This window comes from Typopeltis vanoorti, chromosome 12 (assembly GCF_054136105.1).
Source record: "Typopeltis vanoorti isolate ZY-2024b chromosome 12, IOZ_Tvanoo_1.0, whole genome shotgun sequence".
Classification (NCBI taxonomy): domain Eukaryota; kingdom Metazoa; phylum Arthropoda; class Arachnida; order Uropygi; family Thelyphonidae; genus Typopeltis; species Typopeltis vanoorti.
In genome coordinates, this window is record NC_143560.1 from 16,122,840 (window position 1) to 16,138,076 (window position 15,237).

Sequence of the window (15,237 nt, forward strand, 5' to 3'; positions counted from 1 at the left end):
CACTACTCATTGAAAGAGCACTCCCAATTGAACAATCTGGCTTCAGGCCGGGAAGAAGTTGCTGTGACCAGGTCCTGGCAACACAGACTGAAACAGGCTTCCAAAAGAAACTTAAATCTGGAGTCACTTTCATTGACCTAACATCAGCTTATGACACAGTCTGGATCAGTGGTCTCCTAAAGCTAGGCAATATTATAAGGTGCAAAAAAAATCCAGCTTTTTGAAACCATCCTCTCCAACAGAAAGATCCAGGTCCATATTGGTGGTAAAAAGAGCAGGCCCCGATTCCTCCACAACGGTCTCCCACAGGGGAGACCGTTGTGGAGGAATCGGGACTCATACTCAAAACACCACGTTTCGTCACCAGTAACAATCGTTTCAAGGAAGTCCTTATGAGCAGTTTTAATGAGATCCTTGCAGTGTTCAATTCAATACATTTTTTGGTCGTCAGTCAATTTGTGGGGAACAAATCGTGAATTCAATTTACGAAGGCCCAAACTCTCTGTCAAAATGTTGTGCACAGTTGAGTTTGGAATCCCCAATTCATCTTCAATTAATCTCAAGGATGATTTCAGGGTTTTCTTTGATGAAGTCACGTACTTTTTGGATGCTAACTTCGTTCAGTCCAGTTTTTGGACTGCCCGGCTTTTCATCGTCCTCAAGTGTCTCACGACCACTTTGAAATTGCTTAAACCACTCGTAAACTTGAGTACGGGATAAGCATTCATCACCGTATGCTTTTTTGAAGCATTTGATGCATTTTGGTAAAACTTTTATCAAGTTTAACACAAGTCAATCGCAGCTCTCTGTTTGAAACTCGTTTTCCGACCGTTCATCAAAACACATTGTCACTATAACTCAGCTTCTAATGAAACAAATGTCATAAACAGTTGACACAATACTAATGAAGTTTGCCGCTTTTGACAACAAAAAGATACAACAGGTGGCGCCACTAATTTCTTCTATTTTCAAAAAGTTTGGTTTCTTTTTGAACAGAGGGTATAACAGTCCAAACATAACTGGTGCACCATGGCAGGTCAGTATGCAACTCAGCTCTGCTCAAGCACAGGTACGCAGATATCTCAACAAACTGTGGCAAGTCGTCTGTGAAAAGTATGGCTATATGCCCGAAGTTCTGTGCTCTGCATCCCTTTATCCACAGCTCATCATGTAGCACGTTTTCACTGGTGTTGTATCCATAAAAATTGGACAAGACACCAATGGGCTAACATACTCTTTACAGATGAGTCATTTTAGTCCATCCTCCAATTCCAGATGACATTTGATCTGGTGTGAGAGTAGTATTGCTTACCATTACAAGAATATTCTTGTAATGGTAAGTACTGGGATCATGGTGTGGGGAGGCATTATGCTTAATGAACACTGAGCTACAAGCACTGTAAAAATGGACTATGACTGGTGAGTGATTGTAACAAAGTTCTTCAATATCATGTTTAATTGTTTCATGGTGCTGTAGGTGAAGAATTTATTTTTATGGATAACAACATCATACCACATTGTACATGAGCAGTGAAGATACTTCTGGAGACCAAGGATATTAACTGAACTGAGTGTCCAGCATGCTCCCAAGATCTCAACCCCATAGGATCAGTTTGGGATGCAATAGGGAGATGCATTGCTGCTTGAAATTCCCCTCCAGAAAAAAACAAGGCCTTATCCTTGCTCTGAAGGAGGAGTGGGCCAGTTAGCCTCAAGAACTCCTGAATCACTTGGTGCTAAGCATGGTATGATGTTGTGAGAGATGCACTGCAGTTTGGAGTGAACAAGTTCCATACTGAAATGTCTCTCTGCATAGTTTTCTGTGAGCATTGTACATTAATTCCTCAACTATGTCCTCGGGAAATTTGTAAATTTTGCCAGAAACATATTACAATTTAATTTGTATGAAATTTATACTGTATTTTTTGTGTAATATAATCTATTAGTATGATGGCAATAAATTTATGTCCACATATAGCTGTAATCATGAAAATTTTTTCATATACAGGTAAAAATGCAGTTTTCATCCTTAGCTTTTGGTGTGTGTGTGTGTGTGTGTGTGCGTGCGTGCGTGCGTGCGTGCGTGCGTGCGTGTGTGCGCGCATACATACATACATGCAAGATAGTGCTCAAATCAGTTTTTATGATCTGAGAGCAGGATTATAAATTGATCAATGACTAAACACCAGATATGAGAGTTTTGAGAAAAATTAGGAGAGTAAACATCAAGAGAGTAAAAATTATGAGAGCAAACATCAATGGCAGAATCATATTAAAAATAAAGATACTAAAAAGGAATTTGGCATTGTTAGCATTCAGGAATATGTGAGCAGAGCTAATCTCGGGTGATATGTTTACTTTTTAAACAGAATGGGAGAGGAAAGATTAGCAAAACAGGTGTTTAATACAGGATGTCAGGAAAGAGAAAGAACCAAGATACGGGTGGAAAAAAAAACATCTGACAACATCAGAGTCCACACTAATTTGACAGATAATAGACTAATTTGGAAGATAAATGTCAAGTTCCAGTACACCTGCTTTGTGGATACATATCAGGAGTATTATTATGATAAGTTATGCTTAGATTGCCCTGTACTTCCTTATATTTTTTCCTTCTTTTGTTTTGATTCCTTTGTACTAAAACCTGAGTCATATTTACCACATTACTGCAATTAATAAGTTGTGGAAACAGATAACAGTATTGCTAGCTTTAAGAATTTTATTAGCTTGAATTTCATACTGAGCTTAACTAATAATGACATTGTTTAATGTTTATTTTTTTAACATTAAACTTTGTGAGCTCTGAAATAAAATGCATATATATTTCTCTCCCCCCTTCTTCCAACTCTCAACAAAGAAACTTAGAAATTAATAATTTCCAATGAAATAAATGTTTGCCTAAATATTTTCATCAACTAGACAACATATATTTGCTTGTTTCCTACCTAAAATTCATGTTAAAACTCACTTATTTATAGAATTTTTGCCTAAGTTTCATGGGCAAACATCTTCAGTACAGAACTGCAGAACAGCAATTAAAGGGAAAAACAAAATTTCAGAATTCATATAAAATTCTCCTACTCACTTTGCTTCATCTCTCTCTCACAACACACACACAATCTATACCACCCTACTCAGCAGCATAAGTATTACATATAAAGCTTGGTTATTAATATAGTATTGAGGCTATTGTTAGTTCAGAGCAGATGCATTATAACAATGTGTAACTTTAAAAGAAAACTTACTATAATAAGACAGATTTAAAACAATTTCAGTATTTCTATAGAATATTAGAGTATTATAGTACTGAGGTAAGTAGTCACCATTGTGAACAAGATACTATGATGACAACACAATTAAGTTTACATAATTACCAATTTCTTTTGTTACAATACTTGTTAACAACTCTTCTGGCCTGTGCCTTATAATTTTCCACAACTGATGTCATTCTTATGCACATGGTATTCTTTTCACATCATCCTGTAAGATTCTCTTGCTTAATCACATTACACATCCATTTCACTCCTATCCTATTTATTATTAGCAAGCTAGCTATACATTCAAATATTGCATTATTATCTATTTTTTTTTACTGCTTCCCATACAGTGCTGACATCTTTCCACTTAGGAACTGATACCATGGAACAACCAAACTTAGTATTCTCCTCAGTTATAATTTTCTTCTTTGTAGTTCAGCATATAATCTTTTTCTGAATGGAAATCATATATCTAGCTAATTCTCAAGTCAGTAGCCAAATCTAATATGCTTTGACCTTGAGTTCTTCCACGTGCTGCCTGAGGAAGTTATATCATAACAGTTCAGTAAATTCAGCTTCATTCTTCTCATGGGATTTCACTGTGACAGACAATTAATTATCTATAAGTCACACATGATGATTATTAATTTAGCACCCATCATGATTTAGTGATGTATTTTGTCATCAACAGCAGCTGCCTCACTAGATCTGTAACATCTAAATATATTTGATCTTATTAGAATTTACTTTATGCTAGATATCAATGTCTAGTATTAATCCTTAAATGTTTTTAAAAAGTCTTATTCCATATCTGAAACAAAAAGAATTCAATGTACGTATTTAGGAAACAATATAAGTATTGTTTCCAATACTTATATTAGAAACAATACTTATAATATTGAGAGAGATTGCATTTTAGTTAAATTATAAAAAATGAAAGGTTTTATACAAACCTGATCTAAAAATATTAAATGGAGAAGCAACGCAATGAGCATTTTCTCCAGTATCATAAGAGATACATAAACTGCACACTGAGATAACCATGCATGTACATATGGATGTTTTCCTTTCAAAGAAAAAATGTCTATCAGTATTACATACTTAAGAGAAAATTAATAAAAAATTATGCACCAATATATATAAATTTAATACATCTAAACTAACAAACTGAACATTGCATAAACTGTAAAAAAATATAGAATGATCTCAAGAATTTGCCATAAATGTGTGTGTGACAAATAGGTGCTTTTCATACATGTATAACAAATTGAAATGCAAGTTCATTCAATGATGATACATATATTAGAATAACAAGTGTATTTTTCTAATGTGGACCCATATAACAAGAACTAATAATAAGAACAGAAGATACTTTTCTAAATAATACCCATAATTATAACTCTTCTGAAATCCAGTGACATTAATAACAGAAAAATGAACAGAATCTCTGTATACTACTTTTTAGGTTATGTATGTCAGTTACTGTTAAATTCAAGATGAATAAAAGTCAAGTACTGAATTTCGTATTGAGTTTAATGGTAAATAAAGACAAACACCACATGCAAACTTGCTGCTCATACTACACTGCTGTCAAAAGGTACCTGTATACTGGTACACTTTGACATATGGTATATATAATGCAGAACGGAACAAACTGTGAAATTTAGTCCTAGTAAGCAACCTTTATGGACATAAATTAAGGATACCTATGCAACTTAGCTGTCAGTGCAGTTAGTCTAGTGGCTTTGCACTTCGCAACCATATCCTTGGGGAAGGAGTGTCCTAGGTTCGATTCCCATCAGAGACGTGAGGAGCTGAAGGATCTTTCTCAGCCATAGCCAAGTTAGCCGGTCTTGGGTGCAGGCAGTAGGGTTTTTTCCCTAGTTTATCTGGGGTTTTTCATCCCGCAAGCAGGCAAACCGGCCCCGTGAACAAGAGATACAGCCAAGAATACCTTGAGGCATAAGAGTGACCATTCTATCCTTGTATTTCGGTTACGAAATCCAAGCATGCTTGGAAGGTTGTGGGCCTTAAAGGTCTGTTAAAGCCATTGGGATAGATATGCAACTTGGCTGAAGATGTTCGGCAATATCCCATAATCTGGGTAAATATGAATCATACTATGTGCAAGATCATAGTTACCCACTCCCAATTCGGTGTGGGATACCCAATATGATCATCCATTTATAGTCAAGTCTCACTATAGCAAATACAACAAACTTGTTCACTATAGCAAATACAACAAATTCCAGACCAAATCCTATATGCATTATGTTACTCTCAAGAAAATTCACTATAGCAAACCAATAAGTAAATTATTTCTGAGATCTATACAAGTTCAGTATAAAGAGTCAGTTATGGAGTTAATTTATCATCTTCTTTTGAGAAAATATCATATGGCTAGGTTGATTGATCGAGAGATAAATTGACTTGATTGAGGGCTGATTGAGAGAAAAATGATTGGGTTGCTGTTTCCAGTTACCCTGACCAAACCTATGTGCAGAAAGAATCACTGAAATAAAACTCATCAACATGGAAACATTTATTTCCCCACTCCGCCCTAAATTCTCGTACCTATCTAAGCCGTGGTTCTCCCACAGATGTATGAGGCCTGTACAAAAGAATCAGGCATACCACAACTAGCTTGCATCCCAAACTCCATGTTCCTGTACAGTCTACACGAAAGCCCAGAATAGTGGCAAGAAAATTATCATCATATCGAAAGCAGATTTTGAGAGAGCTCAAAGCAGGAAATTTGCTACTATTTGGGCAGGATGCATTAATAACTTCTGGGCTCTAGCCAAAGCTAGCTATTGGCTGTCACTTCTGCCCAATACTAATCCCACCACTATTACACCCAGATGGTACTATTGCATCATCACCCACAGAATAAGCTGACCTTCTGGCTTCCTACTTTCCCTCCAACTCTTGCATAGCTGATCATGGTAAATGTTCTCCCCAACCATTCCAAACACCAGGTGCTCAATGCTGCATTTGATCTTTTGCCACAAAGAAATCAGAAAAATTTTGTTCAAACTGGATACTAAAAAATCTACTGGCCCTGATGGCATCCCTCCAACTGTTCTAAAGGTCTGTGCCCCACAGCTCTCCCACTTTATACTGCCTATTTACACTTTATTATTCCACTAGTATCTATCCTGCAGTCTGAAAATAGCCCACATACAAACTATTCCTAAGATGGGTGACAAATCCTTACCTTCAAACCACTGTCAAATTTCTTTCACCAAATTTCTTAAATTTCTTTCTAAAGTAATGGAAAGAACCATACACTGCTTTGAAGACTCTCAAACTAATAAATGACTGACAGTATGGATTCTGTCACTGTAGATCAACAGGGGATCTACTAACCTACATCACCGATCTATGGACTAACACCTTGGAAAGGTTTGGTAAATCTCAAGTAGTTGCTCTTGATATCTCCAAGGCTTTTGACCAAGTTTGGCACAAAGGCCTATTAGGAAAACTCCATCATTCAGTCTGCCCTGACTTCAGCAATTGGTTAGTCAGCTTTCTAGACAGTCACTTCAAGTGATGGTGGATGGCTCCTTATCTTCTATCTATTCAACTAATGCTGGAAACTCACAAGGCTGTTCTCTTGCCCACTCTCTTCCTTCTATACCGAAATGATCTATCCTAGTTGACTACCAATCCGATACAGAGTTTTGCTGATAACAGCACATTACACTCTTTTTTTTTTCCTTTTCTTTTTTTTAGTGGGGGGGGGGGAAAGCACAGTAACCTCCAGCAGAAATCTAACCTCTACTACATTACATTCCGATCTTCAAAGCATGCATCAATGGAGTTTGGATAACATTATCAACTTCAATACCAGCAAAACACAGCTCTGCATTATTTCACACAAAAAAGAACCCTGTACTTCCAGTCTCATCCTTGACGATGCTCAAATCCATATTCAAGATGAGATTCGCCTTCTTGGAATAACTCTAAACTCAAATCTCTCTCTCTCTAGGCACAAGCATATCACAATTATTGCCTCCTCTGTATCCAAAAAATGAGGCTCTCTATTTCACTCTAGGCATTACTTTAACTCTGAACAGCTCTTAACCAAATCACAAATCTGCCCAACCATTGAACACCTCTTGTATCTGGGACAGTGCCACACAAAGAGCTCCATGAAAATACTGGATTCTATACAGAAAAGAGCAGTTTGAATAACTGACAACTCACCACCCATTCAAACATACTATAGGTTGACCAATCTCTGGTGGATGGGCTCTCCATAAAAAGTACCAGACTGACATAATAGGTGTGACTAAATCAAAGAAGACAAAATCAGGTGAGTTCTTTCTAAGCAACAAATACAAAATATTACATTCGGGCAATAACAATCAGGGAAAAGGAGTAGCAGCTATAGTATTCAACACTAAATATAAGGATGACGATCTTGAATGGCAGGCAACATCAAATAGTGATGTGTGCAAATATCGGAATGGGGAACTGGACAATGAGAGTTATTTGTGTCAGAGAAGGTTCTACTAAGGAAGAAACAAAGGAATTTTTCAAGACTTTAAAGAAGGCAGAACGCAGCTGACACAATGAAAAACGAAAACTTGATCCTTGTTGAAGATCTAAACAAGAGAGTAGGAAATGATTACCAGACATACAGAAAAGTTTTGGAGAAAAGCACAAAGCTAATAATAATGGTAAGTGCCTGCTAGATTTTTGTTCAACATGGGCTAATTATTACTAATGCCATATTCCAACATAAAAATGTGCACAAATTCACATAGAGAAGATGCAAGAAATAAAGTCTCATTGACTATGTGATAGTTGATAGTGGTATTTTAACACTATTTCATGACACGAGTATACAGAGGATTTGAAATAGGAAGTGATCACTATTTAGTTTTGATCAGGATAAACCTGAATTTCATACTGAAAACAAGGATATGTAAGAAAGTTTTAAAAGGAATCAAAATTGAACAGTTTTCAGAGGTGAACTGTATATTCAAATGCACAATCATTATTCAGAAAAAAATGAAAGAGTTTGAAAACAAGAACTAAACTTTGGAGATTCAGTGGTAAAACCTGAAGAAAACATTCATTGATTAAGATAGAGAAGCATATGGTGAGATTGTCTAAGGATAGAAAAACCAGAACTTCATGGTGGGCTCAGGAAGTTCAAGAGGTGGTGAAGAAAAAGAAGAAAGCATATTGAAATTTCTTGGCAAGTCAGCTTGTGCTCTTAGAGAATACAGAGAAAAATGTAAGAAAGCAAAACACTGTGTAAAACTAGCTAAACAAAAGTAAGAATATAGAAAATAATTATCAGGAAGGTGGTAAAATATTCTGGAAGCTATTGAAAAAAAGCTCAGAAATGAAATTAAGTTATTCTAGATGTCTGGAGGAATTATTTTGAAAGATTATTACTAAAATAAATAAGCAGTGACAGCATGGTGGTAGAAAACACTAAACAGAATGCAGTCATGAATACATATCCACACTTGAAGTAAAAATTATCAAAAACCTGAAATGGGGAAAGGCAGCTGAGTAGATGAAATTCTAGAAATATTCAAATATCGAAGTATAAAAGTTTTATGGTGGCTGCACTGCATAATTATGAAGGCCTGGTCACAAGGAATTCCAAATGATTGGAGCAGAGCTCTCATAGTACCCAACTATAAAAATTAAATAAAACGGAATGTGAGAATTACAGAGGTATTTCTGTGCTCAGTGTTACTGGTAAGAGATTCCTGGCAAATATTCTAGATGTGAAAACTAAATAAAACTATGAAAACTTGTGGATGGGAAGATTGGAGAACAAGCTGTATTCAGGTCAAATACAGGTCGTCAGGATTGATTTTCACTTTAAGACAAATACCTGAGAAATCTTGACAATATAATAAGGATTTGTATATAAGTTAAACAGATCTGGAAAAGGCATATGACAAGATGCCAAGAGGGGAACTATTCAGAACACTACAATTATATGGTGTAAAAGGGACATTATATCGACCAATACATAGTCTCTTAAGCTGCAAGTCAGCAGTTAGAATTGAAGGAGATATAGGAAGATGGTCTGATGTGAAGTCAGGTGTGTAACAAGGGTGCACATTATCTCCACTGTTATTCATTATCTATATGAATCATATTATGAAGGAAAGTGGTATTAAATCTGATATCCAAATTGGCAACATTAATCTTAGTTCTTTATTTTATGCAGATGCTAATCTTCTGAATAAATCCAGTACAAGTTTGCAGTTCCTTGACTAAATCTTACAATTTAGTCAAGGAACTTGGAAATTTGAAACAGAAACCTGAAAACATCAACTCCATCCTGAATTAAGTTGATGTTTTCTAAACCTATAGAATAAGTAAAACATTTCAGCTATTTAGGCACAATTTTTAGTGCTGATGGCAAATTAAACTTGGAAATAGACAACATAATTATTAAAGCTGGTATGGTAGGAAGTGAGAATAAATGTATATGGAATAAGAAAGAAATTAGTCAAAAACAGCACACGAGACAGCGTTCAAACTAGTTTTAACTTATCAACCTGAGAGGTTGGTTAGAAATAAAACACTTGTTCAAAGACTGGAGACCACAGATATACATGTTCTGAAAAAGATTAGGAGAGTTAACAGATGCCATCAATGACAGTATCATGTTAAAAAATGAGGATATTAGGTAAGAACTTGACATGGTTAGGAATGCAGGAATGTGTTAATAGAACTAATCTCAGATAGTATGGGCACTTAAACAGAATGGAAGAGGAAAGATTAGCAAAACAATAAGAAATAAAAAACTCATTATTTTAGATACAGGCATAAGTATCCTAGGAACTTTAAGTTTTGTTGATTTCAAACAAAAAACTTATTTTATCATATTAAGAAAGTGGTTAAGGTTTAATAATTTCTTTTGAGAATTTTTTGTGACCAAGCGAGAAGTGACCTTCAGATACATATCAGAAAATGCATGAAGATGATGCAGGCAGTGAAATTTTATCTATGCTGAACAAGTTGAATTATAAGTTAAACATTTAAGAACTAACCCCTCCACAAACAAACATGCACATATATATACAGAAATGAAACTGATGCAAAAAAAAAAAAAAATCATAATTTACAATGACCTTTCTACATCAAAATTACTTAATTAGCTTCACTTTCACATAAACTACATACTACAGACACTTGCCATGTGCTCAATTGAGATTATGTTTAGAAAACGAAAAGTTTCTTGATTAATTTGCACATACCAGACTGGATGTTTGCAATAAAAGACATTCGTGCTTGATTAGTACTGTGGCAGCCATTATAACTTCTACTTCAGCATACAGTCAACAAGAGCACATGCATAGCAAAGAGATTTGTGGAAGACTGTCAGAGGGGCTTGGAATGTTGGTAACTGAGTAAGAGAAAGGAATGAAAACTAAAGGATTTCTTTTGAAAAAAGTGGTATAGACTATGACAAGAATATATATAACAGATGTCATCAAAAATGAATTTTTAAGCAGTGAATCCTATAGCTGTCAGATGATCATGATCATCAAATTCCTGACATGTACCCTCAAGGGGTGTACAGGATATGATAGTACTACATGAAAAATTTACATTATTACTAACTTCCTATCTACAATTTTCCTCCAAATCAGTCTGTTACTCGTCAAGATTCCAACATTATCAGATTTTATATTTCCATCGTCTAAGGCACTTTGTACCATATCAATCCACCTATATCTTGGTCTTCCTCTGAGTCGTTTTCCTGTCAACCTGGCAGAGAACACTTGTTTTGCTAATCTTTCCTCGCCCGTTCTGTTTAAGTGACCATACCACCTGAGATTAGCTCTGCTAACGCATTCCTGGATGCTGACAATGTCAAGTTCTTTCCTAATATCCTCATTTTTAATATGATATTGCCATTGATGCCATCAGTTCATGTCTCTAATCTTTCTCAGGACTCTCATATCTGCAGTCTCTAGTATTTGGTCAAGTATTTTACTTATGACCCAGCTCTCAGATCCATAAGTTAAAACTGGTTTGAACACTGTCTTGTATACAGCTAATTTAGTGTTCCGACTAATTTCTCTCTTATTCCATATGAATTTATTCAATTCACTTCTTACCATACCAGGTTTTTGATTCTGTTGTCAATTTCTATATTTAATTTACCATCTTCACTAAATACCGTGCCTAAGTAGCTGAAATGTTTTACTTGTTCCACAGGTTCCCTGTTCAAAACAAAGTTGACATTTTCAACGATTCTACCTATTTTCATTGTCTTTGTTTTTTTATTGCTGACCTTCATAGCAGATCTATTACAACAATTATTCAATTTAGTCAGGGAATCTTGCAAACTTGTAGCGGATTTATTTAGAAGCATAACATTGTCCACATAAAGCAAAGAGCTGACATTATCATCTCCAATTCTGATATCATGTTTAATACCACTTTCCTTCATAATATATAATATCATCTATATAGATAATGAATAACAGAGGGGATAACGTACATCGTTGTCTCACACCAGATTTAACATTAAACCTGTCTTGTATACAGCTAATATCTGAACACTGTCTTATATACAGCTAATTTAGTGTTCCGACTAATTTCTCTCTTATTTCATATGAATTTATTCAATTCACTTCCTACCATACCAGCTTTGTTGATTCTGTTGTCTATTTCCATATTTAATTTACCATCTTCACTAAATACTGTGCCTAAGTAGCTGAAATGTTTTACTTGTTCCACAGGTTCCCTGTTCAAAACAAAGTTGACATTTTCAATGTTTCTACCTATTTTCATTGTCTTTGTCTTTTTATTGCTGACTTTCATACCAGATCTATTACAACAGTTATTCAATTTAGTCAGGGAATCTTGCAAACTTAGCGGATTTATTTAGAAGTATAACATCGTCAGCATAAAGCAAAGAGCTGACATTAAAATCTCCAATTCTGATATCATGTTTAATACCACTTTCCTTCATAATATATAATATCATCTATATAGATAATGAACAACAGAGGGGATAATGTACATCATTGTCTCACACCAGATTTAACATTAAACCATCTTCCTGTATACTTCCTTCAATTCTAACTGCTGACTTACAACTCAAATAAAGACTAAGTATTGCTTGTTATAATGCCCCATTGACACCATATAACTGTAGTGTAATGAACTGCTTCTCTCTTGCCACCTTGTTGTATGCCTTTTCCAGATCGACAAAACTTATATACAGATCTTTGTTATATTTCCATGCTTTCTCAACTATTTGTCGTAAAGCGAGGATCTGATCCTGACAGCCTCTATTTGGCCTGAATCCAGCTTGTTCTTCACCAAGCTTTTCTTCCACAGTTCTTCTCAACCATTTCTCAAGTATACTTGCCATGGGTATTATTAGTAGAGCTCTAATAGTACCCATATATAAAAAAGGAAATAAAACTGAATGTGAGAATTACAGAGGTATTTCCCCAACACTCTGTAGGTGAAATACCTCTGTAATTCTCACATTCAGTTTTATTTCCCTTTTTATATATGGGTACTATTAGAGCTCTACTCCAATCATAAGATATTCGTACCTCTGTCCAGGCTTTCTGAACTATTCAGTGCAGCCACTGTAAGACTTTTATATACCCATACTTCAGCTTTTCTGGTCGAATACCATCTACTCCTGCTGCCTTTCCACATTTCAGGCGTTTGATGGCTTTTACTACTTCAAGTATGGGTGTGTATTCTTGACTGTAGGCCTGGTCAGTGTTTTTTACTACTGTGCTGTCATCACTGCTTGTTTCATTAAGCAGTTTTTCATAGTAATTACTCCATACTTCAAGGATATCTTTTTCTCTTGTTTTCATGTCACCTTTATTATCTCTAACTCCTTATACAGCACTCTTCTATGTTCTTGCCAAAGTCATCCCATGACTTTTGTTTAGCTAGTTTTACAGTGTTTAGCTTTCTTACATTTGTCTCTGTATTTTCTAAGAACACAAGCTGACTTATTTGCCAGGAACTATTGATATGCTTTCTTCTTTTCCTCCACTGCCTCTTTAACTTCCTGTGTCCACCATGGAGTTCTGATTTTTCTATCCATGCAGACAACCTCACCACATGCCTCTCTGGCTGAATCAATCAGGATTTTCTTCAGGGCTTGCCACTGAATCTCCAAGATTGGCTCCTGTTCTCAAACTACTCTTTCATTTTTGATTCAATAATCTTTGTGTATTTTAGTGTATAGTTCACATCTGAGAGCTGCTCAACTTTTATTCGCTTTAAAACTTTCTTAGATGTCATTCTTTTCAATATGAAATTCAATTTTATCCTGCTCAAGACTAAATAGTGATCGCTTCCAATTTCAAATCCTCTGTACACTCTGGTGTCCTGCACCAGGGAGAAAACATCACTATCAACAATAACATCGTCAATGAGACTTTTTCTTATTCCTTGCCTCTTCTCTCCATGTGAATTTGTGCACATTTTTATGTTGGAACTTAGTAATAACCAGTCCATGTCCTGAGCAGAAATCCAACAGGTATTTGCCATTATTATTAGCTTTGCTCTTTTCTCCAAATTTTCCCAAAATATTTTTGTATGTCTGACAATCATTTCCTACTCTATTTAGATCTCCAACAAGGACCAAATTTTCCTTTTTCATTGTGTTAGTTGCTTTTTCTAAAGCCTCAAAAAATTCTTCCACTTCTACCTTAGTAGAACTTTCTGTGGAACCATAGGCACAAATAAGTGTCACTGTCCAGTTCTCCATTCTCGTATTTGTCCACATCACTCTACTTGAGACTGTCTGCCATTCAAGAATATTAGAGAAGATTAGCCTCGTATTTAGCTGAGAGATTAATAAACATCATCATCAAATTCCTGCGATGTACCCTCAAGTGGTGTGCATGATATGATAGTACTACCTGAAAAATTTCCATTTTTACTAACTTCCTATCTACAATTTTCCTCCAAATCAGTCTGTTACTCGTCAAGACTCCAACGTTATCAGATCTTATATTTCTATCGTCTAAGGCACTTTGTACCGTATCAATCCACCTATATCTTGGTCTTCCTCTGGGTCGTTTTGCTGCCAACCTGGCAGAGAACACTTGTTTTGCTAATCTTTCTTCGCCCATTCTGTTTAAGTGACCATTCCACCTGAGATTAGCTCTGCTAACGCATTCCTGAATGTTGACAATGTCAAGTTCTTTCCTAATATCCTCGTTTTTAATATGATATTGCCATTGATGCCATCTGTTCACGCCTATAATCTTTCTCGGGACTCTCATATCTGCGGTCTCTAGTCTTTGGTCAAGTGTTTTACTTCTGACCCAGCTCTCAGATCCATAAGTTAAAACTGGTTTGAACACTGTCTAGTATAGCTAATTTAGTCTTCCGACTAATTTCTCTCTTATTCCATATGAATTTATTCAATTGACTTCCCACCATACCAGCTTTGCTGATTCTGTTGTCAATTTCCATATTTAATTTACCATCTTCACTAAAAATCGTGCCTAAGTAGCTGAAATGTTTTACTTGTTCAACAGGTTCTCCATTCACAACACAGTTAACATTTTCAATGATTCTGCCTATTTTCATTGTCTTTGTCTTTTTATTGCTGACCTTCATACCATATCTATTACAACAGTTATTCAATTTAGTCAGAGAATCTTGCAGACTTGTATCGGATTTATTTAGAAGTATAACATCATCTGCATAAAGCAAAGGGCTAACATTAACATCTCCAATTTTGATATCATGTTTAATACCACTTTCCTTCATAATGTGATCCATATAGAAAATGAACAACAGAGGGGATAATCCTTGTCTCACACCAGATTTCACATTAAACCATCTTCCTGTACATCCTTTAATTGTAACTGCTGACTTGCAACTCAAAAAAAGACTAAGTATTGCTTGTTATAATGCCCCATTGACACCATATAACTGTAGTGTATTGAATAGCTTCTCTCTTGGCACCTTGTCATATGCCTTTTCCAAATCG

The 15,237-nt window shown here is 35.5% G+C and overlaps 1 protein-coding gene across 1 annotated transcript in view; it reads right to left on the reverse strand.

The window, feature by feature from the left end:
* LOC150100598 (store-operated calcium entry regulator STIMATE-like) overlaps nucleotides 1-15,237 on the reverse strand; it is a 132,012-nt gene that overhangs the window by 37,752 nt on the left and 79,023 nt on the right. The window contains exon 5 of the mRNA XM_090401745.1: nucleotides 4,211-4,323. Coding sequence (XP_090257871.1) covers nucleotides 4,211-4,323 — 113 coding nt within the window. The remainder of the gene's footprint in view (nucleotides 1-4,210; nucleotides 4,324-15,237) is intronic.